The sequence below is a fragment of the Pelodiscus sinensis genome, chromosome 1 (assembly GCF_049634645.1).
Source record: "Pelodiscus sinensis isolate JC-2024 chromosome 1, ASM4963464v1, whole genome shotgun sequence".
Classification (NCBI taxonomy): domain Eukaryota; kingdom Metazoa; phylum Chordata; order Testudines; family Trionychidae; genus Pelodiscus; species Pelodiscus sinensis.
This window is the reverse complement of record NC_134711.1, coordinates 100,682,483-100,705,654: the sequence shown is the minus strand read 5'-3', so window position 1 is coordinate 100,705,654 and position 23,172 is coordinate 100,682,483. Positions and strand designations below refer to the sequence as shown.

Below are 23,172 nucleotides of genomic sequence, written 5' to 3'. Positions count from 1 at the left end.
AGAGGACGCCTACCACAGTGGGGTTTCCATCTCAATTAGGGCCTCTAGGGACTACTGTAAAGACAAATAATACTCAAGGAGAAATACCCCACCAAATGCTACGGTAAGAAGTGAGAGCACTTCCATTTGCTGCTGCTGCTGCTGCAGTCTTGTGTCTGTGATGTGAGGATTTAGTTTTATCTCAGCAGTAATCTTCATAATTACTCGTGTCTGCCTGATTGTCACTTAGCACAATCCTACTTGTTGCACAAAGAGAGACTGCCATCAGAATTTTATTCCATTCCAACTCCCTAGGAAGGTGGGGTTCATCATCCCCAACGAGATGAACGAATAAGCCAGTATTTCACGGTCACACGAGTGCCATGGAATGAATTATCCTGCATAAAATACCACAGAACTAGACAAGGCTCAAGGAGAAGGATGGTGTGTTCTTGTCACAAGGCAGAAAGGAGCCATCTTACTGTGCCAGTGTTGATAAGAGCACTACATCTACCCTCCATTTTCTAGGGCTCTCTAGCTTTCAGGCCTTGGCTGCTGCTGATTCCCATACCTGGTTGTGGACAGTGTTGAGCTGGTTGTTAAAGGTCATGGTCAGGTTGGTTGATGTGCTCGGGGCCACATGGGTGATGAATGGCGTCTTGCTCTGGTTTACTGTGTCATACATGTTCACCCGCCGCTTGCAAATCTCCATGTTCTGGAAACAGGACTTGACACTGTTTAGAGAAAGGGATGAGAGGGTGAGAAAGAGAAGGAAAAACAACAACCCAATGAGCATATTTAACAGTCAGCTACAGAAATCTAGCTCCAGGTCAGCCTTCTTCTTTGATGGCTAAGCCAAGTGATCAGGCAATGCTTGGCACTTGCTAGATTAATCAGTGTTTCCCTACTTTGTTTGAATATCCCCTTCTCCCCATAGCCAAGGTTCACACTGTTTGTACTGAAAGGGAACTAGCTGGCATTCAGCAGAGGACTTGTTTTGGCTTAGGATTCCTGAGAGTCTCATCCAGCTTCAGTCCTGCAGTGTAAGTTAGAGTCAGCAGCCAAAAGCTGTCAGCAGTCAGACAGAAGGGGAAGAAAAATCAAACCAAGAAATGTTGAGTTGTCTTTTGTAACATGACAGATAATGGGGATGTGGGGAGAAAGCCAGCTGGTTTTTGATCATTTGGGCTTCTTTTAAAGGCAGTTTTCAAAGCCTTTCCCCTATAGGAGGAAGATTTTGCTATAGGTGGTACATGAGACATCTCAGTTCTTACTCATCACTTTAAAAATGTTCATTTGAGCTCAGTCCTGCAAAGCTGCTCAGTTCATTGGTCCCACTTTAGCACAGGATGTAAGCATGAGTCCCATTCAGCGCATATGACTTAAAGGGTTTCCTAAAGCATAGCTCAAGTGCTCAGCATCTTGCAGGATTGGCTCATGAGGCTGTCTCAACTTGAGAGGCAGCAGTGGGGAAATGTTTTTAAATCTCCTCCAGCACAATCCCTCTAACCTACATATTAAAGAAACAAACACACACACACACATATAGCAGTGGAAATATTGAAAAGTACAATATTTTGTCTCCTCAGTATGTAGCAACATACTGTTTGTGCAATATAGCATATAAAATACTTCTGCCCTACTACAGCACATTCCTTGTGAGGTAGGAAACTGAGGCACAGAGATTTTTTTTTTTTTAAAGGAACACTATCATTTTAAGTATGGTCAAGAGCTACAGATCTGACCAGGACCTGCAGGAATAAGATGAACACTTTCCACAATTAGGAATTTCAATATTGTTTTAAAATCCAATTCAAATGGTTATTTTTCATTCATTATTTCTCCCACAGTGTTTAATAACCAAAAGTAAAACTAAGCATCTGACAGTGAACTTATAAAGAAAACAAAAATGAAAGTATTTTCTCCTTGATTTTGACTGTTTACACAGAGAAACTATGAAAAGTAAGTGCACCTCAGGACTCAATTTGTAAGATTTCACTTTTAATAATCTAAGCTGTTATTAGTAATATGGGTAAAAATGAGTGTTTACGATGCTTTATTTTTAAGCTGATAGTGTCCATTTAAAGAAACGTGCCCCTGATCACACTGGAGTGGTCAGGAATAGAATCCAGATCCCTTGCACGCTCCCTCCCTCCCTCATCCTTTAATGAAGAGACCATGCTTCTTCTAAAAAGTCCCATCGCCATTTGGTTATGAATATGATTATTTCTGTGCAACAATTACTGAATGTTGAATCAGATGTGAGAGAATATGTATGTACTTTCATCGTATACATGCTTTTTACATCTATGAAATACACGTAATCTGCAAAATATTTAGAAATATTTGTAAAAGTTTTTAAAAATCTATTTGACAAAGGTAGAATGCTAATTGCCCAGGTTTCTGCACAAGTTTTTAACTATTTTTCAAAACACTGTAGAGTAAACCACTGAAAATGACATACTTATATTTCACATAATACTACCATTGCAAAAGAGTACTGTAAAACATGATCTGCTTCCTGTAAATTAGTGCAATAATATACTGCATATTCAAAAACATTGTTGCCAACAACGTAGTATCCCTACAATCACAAATGCAAAGCTGCTGCTTTGGCACTAACAAGTACAAAGCCTCAAGAGTTCTTGAGGCTTGTAGCCTTTTTGTGAAGTGTGTCACAGTAGAAACTGCTTCCAGCAGCTATGTCTTCTCTACATTTGCACTTCCTCTCTGTCCTGATTTACTTTCAAGAGAGATTCAGTCCCCAGCGTTCCTGGAGTCTTTGAAGTTCCTATGCTCAGAAACAGGGACAATCACAGGCCTGATTTCAAATCAGCCAACCCACATTGGGAGGCCTGCTGACTGGGGAGGCAAAGGGGGCAACTGCCACGAGGTCCAGGGATTCAAAGGGGCCTAGTGCAGTGGCAGCACCCAGAGTCTTGAGCCCATTAAATTGACACTATAGAGTCGCACTGTGCACTCTGAATAGCTCTAAGGGCTGCCAGGGGAATGTGGCACACTCCAGGCAGCATTGGGGGACGGGGAGCGCACAGGGTCTGTGCAGCTGCCCTCAGCCCTGCCCCTTCTGCCTGAGGCCCCGCCCTTTATGGGATCATGGAGCCACCTCCTCGCCTTGCCCAGGAGCCCAGTGAGGCTGTCAACTCCCCTGCACGTTGGTTAAAGCTTGTTGCCATTTCCAAAAGAGGAAGAGTGCTGAGCTGGCAGGGTGTTTAGCATCCAGAGGTAGGGTTGCCAGGTGTCCAGTATTTTCGCTTCCAGTCCAGGGAAAAAATTCAGAAAATACTGGACACCTAAAATGTGCTCAACTTCTCCCGTCTTGCTATCCCTTTTCTGACTCTGCAGGCACTTAAAGCTGTTTTAATTTAATGTTTGTTTATTGTTGTTTTTTTTTGCTCAAAAACTTTGATCTCCCCATTTTTTTTCCCTCCCACAGAATTTTCCCCCCGGTGTTTTTTGGTTTTTTGGGGGGGGGGGGGGGGGGGTAGGGGGAAGGCTGTTCGATATTTTTGGATAAACCATCTGGCAACCCTATCCAGAGGCCCAATCCTAAAGTTCTTATTCAGACACAAATTTCCACTGAGTTGCTCCTGAGTACGAACTTGTACCTTTGTTAGGTACTTGGCCCAAGGAGGGCTGGGGTAAAAACTTCAGCAATGAGGCCCTAATGGAGGGAAGGTTTCCCAATGGCAACAGACTGGGCCCTGAGTCTGTAAAACTGTAAGCAATTGCTGCACATGTAGAAAGGGTTGTTGCAAATGAAAGTACATTATTGCAAACATAAAAGCAGATTTTTGTCTATTGTTTCAAATTTTTCATAAAACTGACTTTTTTATGATGAGTATTTTCTCTCTGTTTATAATAATTACCTTGTGTTCATACTGCATTCATCACCTCAGTATCTATTTATCCATCTATGGTACTTATATGGTCTCCATTACCGCAGTGTCTGAGCAACTTACCATTTTTAATGTATTCATTCTCATACTAGCTACTCTGAGTTATAGCAGTACTATTAATTCTGATTCACAGTAGGAATGTGAAAGTGTAAACGCGTCCGTGGTTACACGCAGCCCCCAGCCCCCACCCCGCACTGTGTCAGAGGCAGCAGCGGGAGGGGGGGGAAGGCGGGGGAAACCAGGGCTTGTGGGAAGCCGGCTTTTAAGCTGGCTCCCCACAAGCACCTGCTTTCAGGGATGTGCATCTACCAGGGCTTTCAAAACCAGGTGCCTGACTCACACTGAAATTAATGAGTTAAGCTGCTAGACACTTTTAAAAATCCCAATGCACACCGATCAGCGGCTAAAGAGCTTTACAAATTTGGCCCTAAGTGACTTGCCCAGGGTCAGACAGAAAATCCATAGTGGAGCAGGGAACTGCATCCAGATCTCCAAAGTCCCAGGCTAATGTATAGTGATGTTCAAGCTTTATTATAAGTGAGACTCAGGCCTTAATGAACCATGCCTTATAACATCCCCATCAGGCGAGGGAGTGGTTCTCTATTTTACAGATAAGAACATAAGAACGGCCATACTGGGTCAGACCAAAGGTCTATGTAGCCCAGTATCCTGTCTGCCGACAGCAGCCAATACCAGACGCCCCAGAGGGGCAATACCAGATGCCCTGTCACCTACATCCAGACAAACAGGTTAGGGACACCATTCCTACCCATCCTGGCTAACAGCCATTGATGGACCTAACCTCCATGAATTTATCTAGCTCTTTTATGAACCCTGTTAAAGTTCTACCCTTCTAGTCTTCCTTCTAGATGTGGAAACTGAGGTTCAAGTTACTTGTTGAAGGCCACATAGCAAATCTGAGAGCGAGAGAGCTGGGCGCAGAAATGAGATTTCTTGTTTCTAGTTCCTTTTTCTAAGTCAGGAGTCCTCAAGAGGGGGAGGCTGCAAACAAGCGTTGGTATTATGATCGCAATGCCCTCTCTCCAGATGGTTAAACAGAGCGGTCCCAACCAGATTCCATCTAGCTGGGAAAGGGTTCTGTGAGGAAGGGCTGGGTCACGCTGTGGATAATGAGAACCACAGCACCAACCCCTCTGTCACTTGCATAAGTCGAGTCAATGCTACTTGCACCTATTTTTTCTGTATTTTAACATGAATATGTGTAATGATTGAGTCATTTCACAATGGACATAATGCAGTCTTCTGTCTTTTGAATTTTGTGCATCAGCAACACATTTCTTATTCATATTAGGTTTGGGTTTTTTTTTTTTTTAAACAAAAATGAAAAGCTTTGGGCCTTAACGGTGGCCTTTTAAAATACTGTTGCTAGGCCCTTTTATAAACCCAAATGTTCATCCTACTGCCCAGTCTACCATCCCGCCCACTCCATCTAACTTGTCTCTCTGACAACCCAGACATAAGGCAGAAGGAAGGAAGCTTACTGTGTGCTATGGGGAAAATCGAGCAAGTGCGTCATGGTGACAAAGGGATGGTTTAGTGTTTCAATTGGAGTTATCCTCTTATCCGCATCTATAGTCAACATCTTCTTTAACAGATCTATAAACTCCCGCCGGTCTGCCTTTTCCACCAACATATCACTTCCTTCTAAATCTGTTGTCATATTCACCTGGGAGAGAAAGGACAAAGACAACAGTTAAAAGGGACAAGCAGATGCTCAGGTCTCCAAGAGATCATCTCTCTCGATTCCACCATGTGTGTGTCTGCCGAAGAGCAGCTGCTGAGGTCACAAGGAAGAATCTGAGCTGGCAAAGTCAAATTGCCATCAGGCTAAGTGCAAGAAATGTCTCTGTACAGGCTGCTAAGTATCTAGCTTGTTTAGGTCAATGGCCATGGAAGATCTTAGTTGTCCTTTCCAGCTTTTTATCAGCTTCTGTGTGATAATAGACAAGCTCTGACAAACATAATGTATCATATAAAGCACCATATATTTTGTGCCTTGCTGCAAAAACAGCAAAAAACACAAACAAAAAAGATAGCAGTAAGTTTATGGAGAACAGCACTATTTATAGATCAGGGGCCAGGAAAAGCTTTCATAATAAAATCTTTCCTGATCTGAAGTCTCACTTTCTACACTTTAGCTAATGAAGCTAAAATATCCAGTATTATCTTACATGTACTCTAGATCAAAACTATCATGGGCCATTTTGTTGTCATGAACTTTCGTAGCCCCATACCAACTTCACTGTTACAACAACAAAACAATCAAATAATAAGCACTTTTTCTTTACAGGTAGCAATGTGCTTTCTAAAGTAGGTAAACATCCTCCTCCTCATTTTACAGATAAGGGAATTTAAGGCATAGAGAAGTTAACTGACTCAGCCAAGGTCAAATAGGAAGTTAGTGGCAGAGCTAGGAATAGACCCTAGCACTTGTAAAACTCCTAATTACTAAGCCACACTGTTTGATGCAACTTTCATGACTATATATGGCCTTATGTGTAGGGAGCCAATGCAACACATGATAACTGGGAGTTGGCTGGACTGATGAAGACCTGGTGTTTCTCAGGGGTTTGCCCAAAGCAGCATATATGTAGAAATGATTTCATGCCCCATTTGTTTGCCTTGCGCAGATGCACAAGGAAAGATCTCGCTAGTTACTCACCAACATTCTTACCTGTGCCATATCATCTAAACAGTTGAAAATGTACTTCCTTGCTTCCTTCGACTTAATCCCTGTTTCTGCCTCATGATCGTCTGGTGTCTGCTCAAGACAGGGGAAAGGGAGTTAGCTGAGCTGCCCTTGCATCTATGTAGGCTGATAAACCAGCTTAGATGGATACCTCAAAGTCCACCCCATAGAGTCAAAGCCAGAGGCCTAGTTGATTTCCATATTTGGGGAGGCAACTCCAGTCATCCAATGGAGACCCGTATGGGGGAAGAAGGGGGGATCCTATGCTTAACTGAAGCTTGCAGTTTGGGGGGAGAGGCAATGCATCCCATAACGCCCCCCTCCCCAAGTACACCACGCACAAAGCCACCTGTCTCTTACATGAACAGGTAACCTAAATAGTAGCGGAATGTATTTATATAGCACCTCACACCTAAAGAATCTCAAAGTGCTTTACTAACCAAGACCGTCCCACTCAGATGCAGTGGAGCAGAACATGTTGCTACCACTGATCCTGGAACCTTTTTCGTACTATTATCTATTTTAATTGTTAACATGGAAATGTGTATGTGAACTTGAGAGGTATTAAAAACAAATTCCACCCAGCAGCAGGTTAAATTAAACCTTATTGCATCAACTATCCTCCATAGATTGTGAAGATATAAACAAAAGCCCTAAATGGATAGGATAGTAGTCGCTCGCTAAGAGTATGTCTGCATTGAAAAAACAGACACACGGGGCTTGAACTACACAGGGCTCAGAATAGCAGCACAAACGTTCTCGCTTGTGCACTCAGGTTCTGAGACCCTCCTCCTCCCCACATTTCAGAGCTGGACTCCAGCCCGAGTGGAAACACCTACACTGGTATTTTTAGCCCCAGAGCACAAGCCCAACTCAGTGGACCCATTTTCAGAGACTTGCCTCCATGGGCTTTTCTCTGCACTGCAGACATGCCCTTCATTAAACTAAAACTGCCCCAGTCTGGGCAGCTCCTTACTGGAGAGATTTTAAGATTCATTTTGGACTTAAAGCTTCTACCATGCAGAGCCAGGCACTAATTGCAAAGCCATTGCGCAGCCAATAGCTGAATTCTTTCCTTACAACAGTTTTACCTCAGCTCAAACCCATTCTAACAACTCAGTTTTGGGAAGTGTCTCAATGCATTGTGAAGAGATTCACACTCTGACTTAAAAGAATTTGGCCTCACGTCTAGTCAACTATTGCAAAATGAAGAACACAAGGAAATGTCTGCCTACCTTTAGCCTCCACAATGGATACGGCGAGTCTGTATCCCTGTTGAAAAATCTTGTTGTCTTTGTCCCTGAACTTAACAAATACTCTGCTGGTAAACCCTGTGTCTGTGAAATATAGCGAATCTGTAAGAGAAGGATGAAAGGTCACCTATGAAGATAGGTGGTGATCTTCCTTTCTAGAGGGCAGGAGGCATTTAAAATAATGGAACAAAGAAAGAGAGAGAAAGGTGGTATCAAATTGGGTGTTATCAAGGATATACTAAAAGGAATGAAAGAAAGAGAATTCCCATGGACTTCAATGGCATTTCCACCTTTATTATTAATGTCTTAGGACATTTACTCTGAAAGTCTATAAAACATTCTTCCTGGGAATTCCTCCCTTTATCTTCAGACTTTAAAGGTAAAAGACAATGCCCACACACTTTAATGGTGTGATTTTATTGAATTGCAGCTTTTCATGGCAAGTTCTCTTCTCTATAAGGTATGTAATTTCAATAATGTGGTGGTATTTCTCTTATTTTCTTTGGAGCAGTTCAAGGGATAAAGTGGATGATGCAAATCTCTGTGAACTGAAGCAGCCTATGTACTGAAGCAAATTTACACCATCACTTGGCAATGTGTACTAAATCTGCAGTGTTTATATAGCTTACTGCATTTGTCATGTCAATAACTTTCATGGACCCTGCCTAGCTGGCATACACAGAACAATGGGATGCTATGCATATGTGTCTAAGAGTGGAGAATTATTTTTTCATTTACTAGAGAAAAAGTATGTGAGCATGTAATTCAAGGCTGACATAATGTTGACATAGGGTGGCACATAAAACTTTAACTTCATCATTTCCTGACTTTTTGATTGCTTCACTTTGAAAATTTAATATTCTTCTAATGCAGGAAATGCCACAGACAAAACGCTAGATATTTTTTAAAAGAAAAGATGGAAAGAAAAGAGAAAAACCTAAGTAGCAGCTGCCGCCTTGGGGACTTCAAAACACTGATGGCCCTAGTCCATGCAAAATGCATGCCCCTGCTATGGAGTGCCTTAGGTACACCAGAGCCAGGCTCCCCCCTGCACACCTTGCACACATTGATAGCCCCTTTTCAGCCCACTCCCAACCTAACAAATCCACAGAGTCTGAGGCAAAGACTAAGCTTCAGTGCTGCTCCATTTCACAAACTCAACAGGAGCCGTCAATATATTTGGCTAGAGCAGACTTTGCACTGCACAGCAAAGTCAGCTGTACACGTGAGTGGTGTGCCCTTCCTCAACTATCCACTTTGTCAATTTATCTCTGTCTATGTTTAGACTGCAGGGTTCTTTCGGAAGAAGTTTTCCCGAAGAGATCTTCCAGAAAAACTTCTTCCGAAAGAGAGCATCCACACAGCAAAAGCGCATTGAAAAAGCGATCAATCCACAGTGAATGGACGCTATCTCGCATTTAAGCTGATTACTTTGGACGGAGTGGCCACCAAAGCACCTGTGCTTTTTCCTGGAGACCTCTTCTTTCGAAAAAACTCCTACTTCCACGTCCACACACACCTTTTTCTGAAAGAGCTCTTTCAGAAAAAGGCTTCTTCCTCGTAGAATGAGGTTTACTGCTGTTGGAAAAATCCCTCCATTCTTTTGACTTTCTGTTGAAAGCATGCAATTACAGTGTGGACATAAGTGTAGTTTTTCCGGAAAAACTCTGCAGTGTAGACATACCCTCTGGAGGGAAGTCTACTTTTAGTGCTTAGTAAGAGTACGTTTACACAGCAACCTTATTTCAACATAACTAGCGTTATTTTGAAATAACAGTCCGCATCTACACAGCAGGCTGTTATTTTGAAATAATGTCAAAATACTGTCAAGCTGGATGACTTCTTACTCTGACTCCTGGAACCCTCATTGTACGAGGAGTAAGGGAAGTCAGAGGAAGAGTGCTTTATTTTGAAGTTAAGTGCTGTGTAGACGCTCCCAATTTCGAAATAAGCTACTCAACTGACGTAGCTCAATTTGCATAGCTTATTTCGAGTTGAGTTAAGCCCTGCAGTGTAGACTCACCCATGTGACTTGCAAAGGCACAGAACTGATTTCCTCTGGAACAGCTAAAGGCACTGAATTTCAGTGAGGGCTATTTCCATGCCAGATTTCACCTTTAAAACCATGGCTGAAATATTAAAAAAACAAAACAAAAACAAACTCTCAGGAATGCTTTTATAATGGGAAAAATGTACTTTGTGCCTTCTTGCCACTTTCCCTTTCCCTTAGGCTTTCCCCCAAAAGATCAGTTTCACAGTTTCAGAAGGAACGAGCAACTGAAAAAAGGTGGTTAGAATTGAAACTATTATCTAAGCTTAGCTATAGAGATTGCTGCATCACCTGTTATAGAGATAGGACCAGTAAAGTCTATGGCGCTGATCTTCAGTTAGCTGTGATAATTAAAGCTCAGTTGAATTCAAAGGACCTATGACAGTTGACACCAGTGGAGGACCTGCCCCAGAGACCATTCTCTTTCTTTTCATTGCTTTTAATAAACGTCCTCATTAGGGGATTATAAAAAGCAGCAGAGTCCATATAATTTCTTATATTATAACAAATAAATCTTCATTTAATACTTGCTGTTAAGTAGAGTTAGGATGGCAGCTCTGTTCAGTGATTAAAGATCATCTACAGAGCTTTCAATCAACAGGACCTTACACTCTTGATCGACAGTTCACTTAGGCAGGCAGCTCTTAAAGGCACAGTACTAAATATCTTATTGGTTACCTAGAACACTACAGGTGGATGAAAAAGCAGTCTTAGGATATTGAAAATCAAACACACACACATATCTTCCAACAGCAAAAAATAGCAAGTTTAGAATTTGTCCCTTCTGACACAAAAAGGAAAAAAGCTTCTATGTGTTTGTTAACAGCAACTGTAGCACCATACCAACCTGATCGTACTCTGAAGCCCCTGGGTATAAAGGCCAGCCCAAGAACAGCTCTGCAATGACACATCCCAGTGACCACATGTCAATTGCTTCACAGAATGGTAAACCAAGGATGATTTCAGGGGCTCTGCAAAAGAACAGATGAGAAAGCTTTTAACTGTTATAAAACACACAGAGACATTTTTTAAGAACTCCATGTAAACATCCACCTTCAAGAAGCAACTTGCAGTGAATAAATTCTGCTGGTTCCACAAAGCCCAGGAACCATGCTACATATGTTAGAGTAATATCTACTGACCCCTTTTCTGTTAACCAACTACTAACACACACACACACACACACACACACACACAATCTTCATAGCTCTTATAACGCCACATACTGAGCTTTATACAGGAAACCCCCGAAATGAGACTGCTCGAGTTGCGACCCCCCCCACTTACAAAAATGGTTGTAAGAGCAGAAGGGGCCAAAACCCCCCGACTCATGTCCTCAGGTCGCATTTATGATGGCGCACGACACCAATCATAAATGAGGATTCGAGTTACAATGCCCCCGACTTGCGATGCTTTCCCAGGAACTGATCACATTGCAAGACGGGGGCTACCTGTATTTCACTTTTTGTCTATAGATTTGAATTTCCTTTACAAAAGAGAAAGTATCATTAACCACATTTTTCAGAGGGGAAATTGAGGCACAGTGGAGAAGTGACTTCCCCAAGGTCCTGCATCCTGAAATAGAATCTAGGTCATTCCCCGCCCCCCCCCCCCTGCCACCACCACTCCAGCCACCAGTGCCCAGTCCAGTGCTGATGGCATAGAATCCTAGGGCTGGAAGAGACCTCAGAAGGTCATCAATTCCAGCCCCCTGCCCAAAGCACGACCAATCCCAACTACATCAACCCCGCCAGGGCTTTGTCAAGCCGAGACTTAAAAACTTGAGATGGAGATTCCACCACCTCCCTAGGTAACCCATTCCAGTACTTCACCACCCTCCTAGTGAAATAGTTTTTCCTAATATCCAACCTAGACCTCCCCCACCGTAACTTGAGACCATTGCTCCTTGTTCTGCCATCCGTCACTACTGAGAACAGCCTCTATCTTCTGTAGTGCTGGTTCTCTTTTATATAAGACCTTCCATGTACAAAACTAAAAGTGATTTACAAATATGTATGCATTAATTAAGCTTTCAATGGTCCTGTAGGGTAAAAAGCATTGTTGCTCTTACTTTACAGATGAATATATTGTAAAATAGAGAAATAACATGACCATTCCATGGCTACATGGAGTTATGGACAATGCCTGGAAGAGAACCCAGGAATCCTGGCTCCCAAGATAGGGTTGTAGACACAGGAAACATTTTCTATCTACTTTTAGCTAGGGAAGGGAGAAAGAAGATATTTCGAGTCCCCTTATCTGTCTCGCCAAATATGACTCTACGTTTGTTTCAAAAGATACTAACTGAAGCAAATCAGACTGCTGTACTGTATATTTTAGCATTCGCTCTGCTTAACAAACTGAAAGGAGGCACTAAAGTCTCTTATATCTGAGAATGTTTGATCCAATATTCAATTATTAACTTAAATTAAGATCTTAAGAGAAAAAGCCATCTACTATTTGCAAGGCTTCCATCCATCCAGGTCACCACTAGCAGAGACACCAACATAACAGGAGAAATGCGTTTCTTCCTGTTTTTAAAATACAGTCTTCCAGCATTAAAACTGAGGCCATTTGAAAAAAAGTTTCTTAGGCTGTGTCTACACAGCAACATTATTTCGAAATAACTTAGTCCACATCTACACAACAGGCAGTTATTTCGAAATAATGTTGAAATACTGTGAAGCTGAAGGACTTCTTACTCCGACTCCTGTAACCCTCATTATATGAGGAGTAAGGGAAGTCGGAGGAAGAGTGCTCTATTTTGAAATAAGTCTGTGTAGACGCTCCCAATTTCAAAATAAGCTATATCGAAATAAGCTACGCAATTGATGTAGCTCAATTTGCATAGCTTATTTCGAGTTAAGCCCTGGTGTGTAGACCAGGGGTGGGCACGAGTCTGCCAGTGGGACCCTTAAGCACCGTGCAGCGGCAGCCACTTTAAATGTGGCTGCTCTATTCTGGGAGCAAGAAGGGAGGCTTTGTGCTCTGCCCCGCCCCACACAAAATCTCTCCGCTCCCATTGGCCAGTTTCCGACCAATCGCAGCTGAGATATTTTGCTGGCAGCAGGGACAGCCAATGAACCCCTCCTTCACCAAAACTCCCTCTCAGACTCATCCCCCCTCCTGCACCCCAGACTCCTACCCCAGGCTCCCTTCTGCACCCAACCTCTGTCCAAGAGCCCTAAACCCCCTCAGCAGAAATGCGGCCCTTGAGTACTTGCCAAAATCTTGGAGCGCCCCCCCCATTACAAATTATTGCCCACCTCTGGTGTAGACACACCCTTACAGACCACTAGTGTTCCAAAAATACTTTCATTTTTCTAGCAACATTAGTCCAAGGGCTTCAAAGCACTTTATAAACAATGAAAACTCACTACCCCTATGCTGCCTCAGCACCCCTGTGAAGCAGATCCGTATCATTCCCCCAATGTACACATAGGGGTAATTCACGCACAGACATAGTATTGTCAACTCTTGTGATTTTTATTGTGAGTCTTGCAATTTTATCCTGAGTATTACACTACTAGATGTTACCTTTGAGCAGGGGTGGGGAACCTTAGGCCCGGGGGCCAGATGTGGCCCCCTGCTTGCCTGGATCTCACCCCTGAGGGTCAAGGCCCCTCCCTCCAGCACTGAGGAGCCTGTGCTGGTGCTCCAGCCACCCTCTCCCACTTCTCCATTGAGGAGCCAGAGCACACAAAATCTTGTATCTGTAGACTTTGATGTGCATCACTGAGCGGGTGTGTGTGGAGGGGGTGTGTGTGTGTGTTTTGGGTTTTTTTTTTTTTTTTTTGCTTCTCACGTATGTTCAGCCTCCAACTGATTTTTCTGTGGGTCTGTGGCCTCCTAACCCAAAAAAGGTTCCCCACTCCTGCATTAAAGCCCCAGCTTCTGAAGTCAGGTGATTATATCAGATACTCAACTTTCTTATCCTGAAAAAAAAAAAAACGTTTTAAAATATGAATCCTAAAGGCTCAAACACCAGCAGAAAAATAAGACTCCCTAAGGCTATGTCTAGACTGCAGGCTTCTTTCGGAAGAAGCTTTTCTGGAAGAGATCTTCTGAAAAAACTACTTCCGAAAGAGAGTATCCACACTGAAAAAGCACATCAAAAAAAGCAAGCTGCTTTTACGAAAGATAGTGTCCACACTACATAGAGGTTATCTCGCATGAAAGCTGTGATTACTATGGATGGAATGGCCACCAGGGTGCCTGTGCTTTTTCCTCTTTCTTCTTCTTTCAAAAGAACTCCCTCTTCCCTGTCCACACACGCCTTTTTCCGAAAGGCTTCTTCCTCATAGAATGAGGATCACCAATGTCGGAAAAACCCCTCGGTTCTTTCTATTTTCTTTCGGAAGAACGTGATTACAGTGTGGATGTAACTGAAGTTTTTCAGAAAAACAGACGTTTCCCCCCAAAAAACCCTCTGTAGTGTAGACATAGCTTAAATGTATTATTTTAAAAGTAACATGATTTTAAAACTCATCTCATGATGTCACGGGTTAAGGGGGCCTGACTCACAATTTTCAAATGCTAGGGTTTGGCAATATTGAACAAATCAAATGCCTCCATCCATATTAGAGTGAGAATTAGAACCCAGGAGTCCTGACTCCGAAGCCCTTTCTTCAACCACAATGGTGTCTCCTGAAGTATTGCATTTTTCAGCAAGAAAACAACCAATGTCAGCAGGAGATTCAGACCTGCTACCTGCCTTTGCAAACACTGTTTTCCAGCAAATGGCATTGCTTACTCCGGAAGAGAAATAACTTCAGATGGAAGCTACACAAAACAGGGAAGGTTTTCTTTATTTAAGAAACAAGAAGAGTCACATCAATGAGAGCCTATACTAAGGATGTAAAATCCCAATTAATCAGTTAACTGGTGAAACATATAATTGGTTAACCAACTAAACAGGATCCTGGGAAGGGGACTACTCCAGCCCATCTGGAATAGTCCCCAACCTTCAGGGCTCCTGCTTCCAGCCCTATGAGGGGCAGGCTGCTAGCTCTTGGCCACAGCCACGAGGAGCAGGCTGGTGACTCTGTGTGGGAGCCCGTCAGGGCTGAAGCAGCCCTCTGCCCAGAGCAGGCTGCGGGCAGGGTCTGCTCTCAAGGAGCCAGTTACCTGTCCACATTCCTCGCCTACACCCGAATCTCAGCACAAAACCCTCTTTCACTCTGGGCTGACCTGCATTGTTGGCTCCAAACTCAGCAACCTGGAGCCTGAAAATTAAAGCACTATAAAGCCTGGGCTCATTCTGGCCATCCCCTCCTCCTGAATATATTATAGGTCTGAGTTAAAACACAATCAGTGCTCCTAATTTCTTCTGTGATTGCTATGCGCTTTTATCCTCACTATTTCTTTGCATTAGTATGCCTGTCACTACCAACTTTTTATTCCAGTATTACAGCACCAGTCAGGAGAATGGCAAAGAGTTAATTTCCAGATCTATCATCTACATTCCCCTCCCTTCCTTGCCCGCTCCTTCATTTCTTCCATACTGGATGACATGCAGACAAAAATGCAGAAAAAGAAAGAAGACAGTTAGGATGACCGGAATCTCATTACTATGTAAATCCTGCATTCAAAGCCATCTGCCTCTCCCTGTCTCCCTGTATGTTATGAATGAGGCCTCCCTGGTCACTAATGAGAGTTAAATCTTGCACTATCTGAACTTGAAATCCCATTCTCTAACACCCTGTGTTAGAGAGGAGATAGGATGTTATCCAGAAGCTTCCTCACCCATGAAAAATCATCTCCACTGCTGTCACACAAAGGTATCACCCCTTCACTACCCACAATAACTTCCCCATCTCTAACAAAATACAGGACTATGTATTTCTATCACTATTCCCCATCTCTAACATTCTTACTTATTTTCTGTTCCTGTAGGAAGAAAATGACACCCTAGACACTGCAGTCCTCTATTTTCCCAAAGAGCAAACTTCCATATATGCTTCCAAATGATCTGCCATTGGACAGTTCCTTTGTATTACACAGAGCTAAACTTCATGTCTATTTTGGGAGCACAGGAATTGCCAAACTGTATAAGGACCTTCATCGGATCCAGTAGCCTTTCTTGCACAGTAGTCAGTATCAATAATTTTGGGGTGGGGGTGGAACTGAAGCCCTGTAAAGCAATAGTCCGCCCACAGAATTGTTGTCCTAACTTCTATCCAACACTGATTTAAGTCTGGAAATATGGGCATATGTTTGCTTTATGAATTTGTATCTAATCTAACATTGCAAGGAGTACTCTCCTTATCCATCTATGTGAGGGGTAATCATTTTTTTAAATCTTACTAAACAGTTGACCTCAATGATAAATTGTGGCAATGAGTTCCACAGTCTACATACTGTTTTAAAGTGTATTTGCTTTTATCAGATAAGTTTGCTGCCTTCCACTTTAAGTTCCTTTGTTACTATATTTGGCAAAAAGTTAAACAGGAGCACGAGATTCATCTTCCCGTATGCCATTCATTATTTTTATATTTCTATCATTTCCCTCTTATTTGTGGATTTCTCTAAACCGCACCAAGTTTTTTTCAGTTTTCCATCATGAAGCTGTACTTCCAGGACCTCCAAGCCCATTCGATTTTTTTAAACTCCATCTATTTCTGTTATAACTTTTTAAAGATGGGGTAATCAGAAGTGCATATAGTATTCAAAGGAGGAAAATACCATCAATTTACATAATGTATTATAACAGTTGCAGAATTCTTTTATATCCCGTTCTTTTTTGATCCTAGCGTTTTGTTTGCCTTTGGACCAACTCTGTTCGTTTCAGATGTTCAGTCTGTACAATACCACTCAGGTCTTTCTCCAGAGTGGTTATTATTAATTTTAAACTCAACAATATCTACGAGTAGTTCAATTTTTTTCCCTTTCTATGTGCAATACCATGTATCTGTTAACACTAAATTTCATTTGCCCCCATTCTGCCTATTTTGTGGTTAGGTGCTTGAGAAATTCTTCTCTGTCTTTTGCAGTCTTGACTCACCTACATAATTTTGTGGCAACGGACAACTCATAGGATGACTGGGTCCTCCTACTGTGTGTTTATGTTTTCAAAAGAAAACCTACTTCTTATATCGTTGCATAATTAAGTGGTGCCTATCTTCCCATCCCCCCAACACCACTGTTTCCATTTACGCAGCACTTTTTGCTGTCAAAATGTTTTACCAACACTTCATAAACTTTACAAACACTAATAATAGTGAAGTATTATTCCTATTGTGTTTGACTCATCCAAGATGCTTAATGAGATCTAGAACTATCTCTATCCTACATACATATAAACATGGCCCATTTCAAGCTTTATAATGGATGGTTAAGTACAGCTGAGTCGTTGACTCTTGTGACTCTACACTCCATGAAGTAGCCTTGTCTACAATACGGAATTTTTACAAAACAGTCCAGCTGTTTCTAACCATTTCAGTGGCACCAGGTTTTAAGCAACAACAGGAGCCCTTGCATGGCTGGCTCTACCATTCAGCCCATCATTTTCAGCACCATGTCAATTTAGCCTGCTCAGAATGAGTCTGGCTGAAGTGGCACTGAACCAGTTGGACTGCAGCATCCTCCATGCACACAGCAGATGCCACATGAACTTTATACTTCTGTACTCGACAGCACTTTAAAGTCTACACTAGAAGTATAAAGTTCATGTGGCATCTGCTGTGTGCATGGAGGACACTGCACTCCAACAGCCCTGTGCTTCCCTCATTTCCCAAGCTGTGAGTGCTGTTTTAAGCTTGCCAATACTGTGACACTTTGTGAGAAGAATCTCCCAGCCTGCTTAAGGCAATGAGGACTTAGACCCTCTGCTGACAAGGTATTTCAACCTCCTTACGTGGTCAGGAGTTTGTAAGTAAAGACGGAAGGTTCTTCACGACCACAGGAAGGCCCATCAGAGACAAGTAGAAGATAATGGGTAACAAACAGCTCAAGATACTTAAGCACTTAGACACACCGCTGATTTGGACACACCAAAACCAGTCAACGCTAGGCCCAGCAGAGTTTCTGAAGCCAGGTTTGTAGTGAAGTTAAATGGATTACACAAATACATTCCCTATATCCATCCCTAGTAGGGATGTGGACGTGTACCTGTGTACACGGTTAACCAATGAGCCAGGACTTTCACAGTTACATGCAGATCACCCTCCCGAGTGCTGCTGCCTCTGTATCAGAGGCATTAGCGGGGGAGGGGCAGTGGCAGCAGTGTAGTTACACATTTACAAAAATAAATGCATTTTAACATCCCTAATCTGCCCCCCCAACGCCTTATCCACACACCTCATCCCCAATCTCTTCTCCCTCCACACATTTCTCTCTATCTTTGTCTAAAAACACAAAACCCAGTCTGGGTGACTCATACTTTTCTATCCACGGCCCTAAAACACGGGTGGTCAATAGGTGGACTGCAGGCCAAATCCAGACACTTCTGAATGGAACGTAAAATCTTTTTATGGATGTATCATCATGGTTACTGTTATTACTGTGTGAAAAATGTTTCTTTGTAGTCTGGACGTTGTCAGTATCCTGACCAAGAAATTTGAACCTTGACAAAAAATAATTGACTACCCCTGCCCTAAGGGGCCAGGAGTAGGGGAGGCGAAAGGGAAAGAAAGCAAACTACATGTATTGGATAAGCAAAACCAAAGGCAGGTTTGTGCGTTTGTTGCCCATAGCAGCCCACTCTTCAGGAATGATTACAGTTGAGGAGGCTATAGGAAAGAAGAGATTCAGGAGCTAGTGACGTAGCAGGGTGAGCTCACTGGACACCACAGCATGTGCAGAAACGTCTCAAATATATAATCTCTGCCCTGGCAATGCACGCCTGTGTATTTAAAGCCCTGCTGCAGAACAATCTGTGGCTCCAGCATTGGTCATTATCTACGTGGAAGAAAGCACTCCCTGCCCTCCTCTCCACACACTTCCTCAAACATCTTTCCAGAAAGACACTTCCCTCTGCTCCCTTCTCACAGGAATGAACTGGGTTTAAAGGACACAAAATCTGAGTAGCCTGACTAGGGGACAGAAAGTAAAAGCCACCTGCAGCCAACCCAGAGGATGTCAAAGGCAGCCAAATGAGTTAAGCCTCTAAGACAGGGGTGGGCAAAGGGGCCTCTGTGGGCTGAATCCGGCCCATCAAGCCAGTTGATCCAGCCTGCAGGTGCCCTGCTGCTCCCCCGCTCCAGGCCAATCGAGACCTGAGGTGGGGGGAACACATGAAGTCTCCTCCCCCTGCCAGGGGCGAACAGCACCAAAGGGAACTGCCAACTGCTCTCTAAGCGCCATGTGCCCCATGCAGGGCGGGGGCGGGAGGCAAAGACTTTACTCGTTCCCACGCCCCCAGGCCGAATCAGGGCCTGGGGGCAAGGGGAGAACACCAAGTCTCCTCCTGACCCCAGGGGCACGCAGGGCCTAGAGGGAACTATCAGCTGTGCAAAAGACTTCACGCACTCCCCCATTGCCAGGCTAATTAGGGTCTCTGGGCAGGGGAGCATGGGAAGCCCCCATGGCCCACCCCTTCTCCCCGAGGCTCCAACCCTCCCTTCAAAAATTATTGCCCACCCCTGCTCTAGGATAACAACAGCTGGCCAGCCCCCCATCTCTTAGCACTCTCCCAGCCTTTCCCAACTTAATTACTGCACCAGGGGTATGTCTAGACTACATGGCTCCATCGACGGAGCCATGTAGATGAGTTTACTAGGCATAGGAAAATGAAGCGGCGATTATTTAACGAATTTCCGCATTTCACGAGGAATACCGGAGCAGTCGACAAAGGCTTCCCTTGTCAACCGCGGCACGTCCAGACTGCCCTGCTGTGATGCCAAACAGCTGATTGGCACAGTGCAGCGGCCATTTTGATGTAAATGAAGTGGCGATTATTTAAATCGCCGCTTCATTTTCGCATGTCTAGTAAATGGAGCCACGTAGTCTAGACATAACCCAGGTGAGCTGGATTCAAGTGTCTGTCATGTTAGTGGGAACTCAACGCTGCCTCCTTCCATTCTCTCCCTCCCCTTGGAACTGAACTGCATCTACATGACAGCTGTTTGAGCTGGTGTGGGAACTCTACCCTCCTGTCCATCCGCTCATCAGGGACACCAGCATCCTCAAATCTGCTTGCGATGCCCACAATTCCCCACATGAAGAAATGCTGCGTCTTTTGTTTCCTTGCTCCTGCCACGTGCCCCAGTACACCGCTTTTGAGCCTGCCTCTGGCAGAATATTTACTTTGGTGACCCTGCTCTGCGGCAGGGTGATTTCATTGTCTGGTTTTTCTGTCAGGAAAATTAATTACCAGTCTCGCTCACTGGCTTTTTCACCCACCCATCATAGGGCATCTAAAGCGATCACTGAGGAGTTTCATTTCCACAGACTTTAATTTTGACAGCTGGGCTCTTTCTTTCTGTAGGGTGCCCACCCTCAGATCAGTGGTGGAGCTAACAGAGCCTGAGAAGGGGGGGACCACACCCCATGGGGTTCTTTAGATATATGTGTGGTATCTTTTCAAGCACAGAGATGCGTTAGGCATAGGCGAGCTAGGTAGCTGTCTAAGGCAGAAAATTTGCAGCAAGTGGGGTGTGCTCTACCACATAAGTTTGTTGCAGTACAGACTAACTATTTGTACCCTGGCTCATATTAATGGTCTTAGCACATGCAGAGGCCTGGTCCCAGGGAGCAATTTAGGAAGGGGTCACAGACTTAGAATCACAGAACACTAGAACTGGAAGGGACCTGGAGAAGTCATCAAATACAGTCCCCTGCCCTCATGGCAGGATCCAGTACCATGTAGACCAGTCTTTCTCAACCTTTTTTTTTTTTTTTTAATAAAGTAACCCTTTTTTCCAACAACAAAAAATTGTAAATACCCCCAGTACCTACAGTTTTCAGACACACAATTTTTTTTTCTACCATTGCAACACATTTGTTTAAACAACTTACTCATAGCTGGGCGGGTGATGACATTTTTGGGTGTAAAAAGTACAAAAATAATAAAGCACTGTAAAACTTAAACAAAAATTCAGTTTTCTCCAAATTTCAGTGATATTGATGTACCCCCCAGACTTATCTCAAGTACCCTTAAGGGTACTCATACCACTGGCTGAGAAACACTGGTCTAGACAATCCCTGATAGATGTCTATGTAACCGGCTCTTAAATATTTCCAGAGATGGAGGTTAGGTCTACACAACTTCCCTTTTCTGCAAAAGCCTATGCAAATGAAGCACAGATTAGCATATTGCCACACTTCATTTGCATAATTAATTAGGAGCTGTTTTTGCATAAGAGGTTTTTGAGCAAAAAGGTGCTATCTACACAGCGCCTTTTTGCGCAAACCCCCCCTCTTGTGCAGGAGCTGTTCTTCCTTATGTTTTCAGGAAGAACGGTTCTTGTGCAAGATGCTTTTTTTGCACAAAAAGGCTCTGGGTAGAAGGCGCCTTTTTGTGCAAAAACCTCTTGCGCAAATACGGCTCCTAATTAATTATGCAAATGAAGTGTGGCAATATGCTAATCCGTGCTTCATTTGCATAGGCTTTTGCAGAAGAGGGAAGCTGTATAGACGAAGCTGGAGATTTCACAACCTCCCTAGGCAATTTATTCCAGTGTTTAACAATCCTGACAGGAACTTTTTCCTAATGTCCAGCCTAAACCTCCCTTGCTGCAGTTTAAGCCCATTGCTTCTTGTTCTATCCTCAGAGGCCAAGGAGAACAATTTTTCCCCCTTCTCCTCCTGACATCCTTCTAGATACCTGAAAATCGGTATCATGTCCCCTCTCAATCTTCTCTTTTCCAAACGAAACAAGCCCAATTCTTTCAGTCTTCCCTCATAGCTCATGTTCTCTAGACTTGCCTGGCACCTGGTGACTAGGGATTTCAATTAACTGACTAATCAAATAGTCAATGCACTTTGCATCGACTATTCGATTAATTGATAAGGGTGCCTTCACCTCTGAAGTGTAGGAATAGCCTCAGGCCGCTGGCTCTATGCTCCCTGTGGCATTTCAAAGCAGCAGTGCCGCATGGAGCCCAGGGTCAGCTGGAGACTCTGAGTCCCCTGCTGGCCCGGCATCAGGCTCTACGTGGCGTTTTCAAAGTGGTTGCTGACTCCAGGCTGCACGCAACGCTACCGCTTTGAAATGCTGTGTACAGGTCCAGCCAGCTGGGGACTCCCAGCTGGCGGCAGGCTGCATAGAGCACTGACACTTTGAAGCACCCCTTTCCCCTCCCCCCACCCCCGCTGCCTCTTTCAGGTAGAGGCAACAGGGGGAGAGGGGGAGGGAGGAAGGGAAGGGAAGGGGAACAGGACAACTAGTTGATTAGTCGTTCACATCCCTACTGGTGGCCTCTTCCTGAATCAGCTTGCACAGAAGGGCCCTCCCTCAGCGCAGGTGGCATCCAGGTAAGTGACAACCTGTCCCCATCTCCCCATGGCCCTTGCTGCTCTTTGTGTCCTATCCCATCTCAACTGTCCCTAGGGTCCCACCTCACATTCTACCCCTACTCTGAGACTGCTCTTCAGTCCCCCCCCATATCTCCCCTCTGTGTCCTAACCCATCTGCCCTCAGGGCCCTGCTCCCATATCTATTCCCCACCTCATCTGCCCATTGGCTCCCCAGAGATTGACCCATGCCCATTCCTTTTACCTGCCAGGCTCCTGCCCCCCCATGCCATCAGCCCCCTTCTTTACTGTCTCGCCCTTTCTGCCTCTGTATCTCATCCCCTCATCCCATCTGCCCCATAATCTGCTCCCTGTTTTCCTAGCGCCCCTAACCACCTACCTTGCATGTTCTGGTCTTCATCATCTCATTTGTCCCCCACTGCATCCTGATCTCATCCCATCTGTCCTCCGAGTCTCTCCTCAGTCCTGACCTTCATCCCCTGGACACAGACTGGCTAACCTTGTGAGGAGGGCTTTAAACTAGGTTTGTCGGGGGCAGGTGAGCAAAGCCCACAGGTAAGTGCTGAATGTGCAGGACTGGGAGATGGGTTGGAAATGGGGGGGACTACGGCCTATAATGGCAAGGAGAAAGGAGGGTCAGGGCACAACAGGGAGGCAAGATCAAATCAGTATCTTAGATGCCTATATACAAATGCGAGAAGTATGGGTAATAAGCAGGAAGAACTGGAATTGCTAACCAATAAATACAACTATGATATCATTGGTATTACAGAAACCTGGTGGGATGGGACGCATGATTGGAATATTGGTATGGAAGGGTACGGCTTGCTCAGGAAGGACAGACAGGGA

The 23,172-nt window shown here is 44.1% G+C and overlaps 1 protein-coding gene across 4 annotated transcripts in view; it reads right to left on the bottom strand.

The window, feature by feature from the left end:
- HIPK2 (homeodomain interacting protein kinase 2) overlaps positions 1 to 23,172 on the bottom strand; it is a 216,025-nt gene that overhangs the window by 51,235 nt on the left and 141,618 nt on the right. For all 4 annotated transcript variants that reach the window (XM_006138056.4, XM_006138057.4, XM_006138058.4 and 1 more), the window contains exons 3-7: positions 10,757 to 10,880; positions 7,842 to 7,961; positions 6,592 to 6,678; positions 5,399 to 5,583; positions 551 to 713 (exon numbers count right to left, since the gene is read on the bottom strand). In XM_006138056.4, the coding sequence (XP_006138118.2) occupies positions 551 to 713; positions 5,399 to 5,583; positions 6,592 to 6,678; positions 7,842 to 7,961; positions 10,757 to 10,880 (679 nt within the window). The remainder of the gene's footprint in view (positions 1 to 550; positions 714 to 5,398; positions 5,584 to 6,591; positions 6,679 to 7,841; positions 7,962 to 10,756; positions 10,881 to 23,172) is intronic.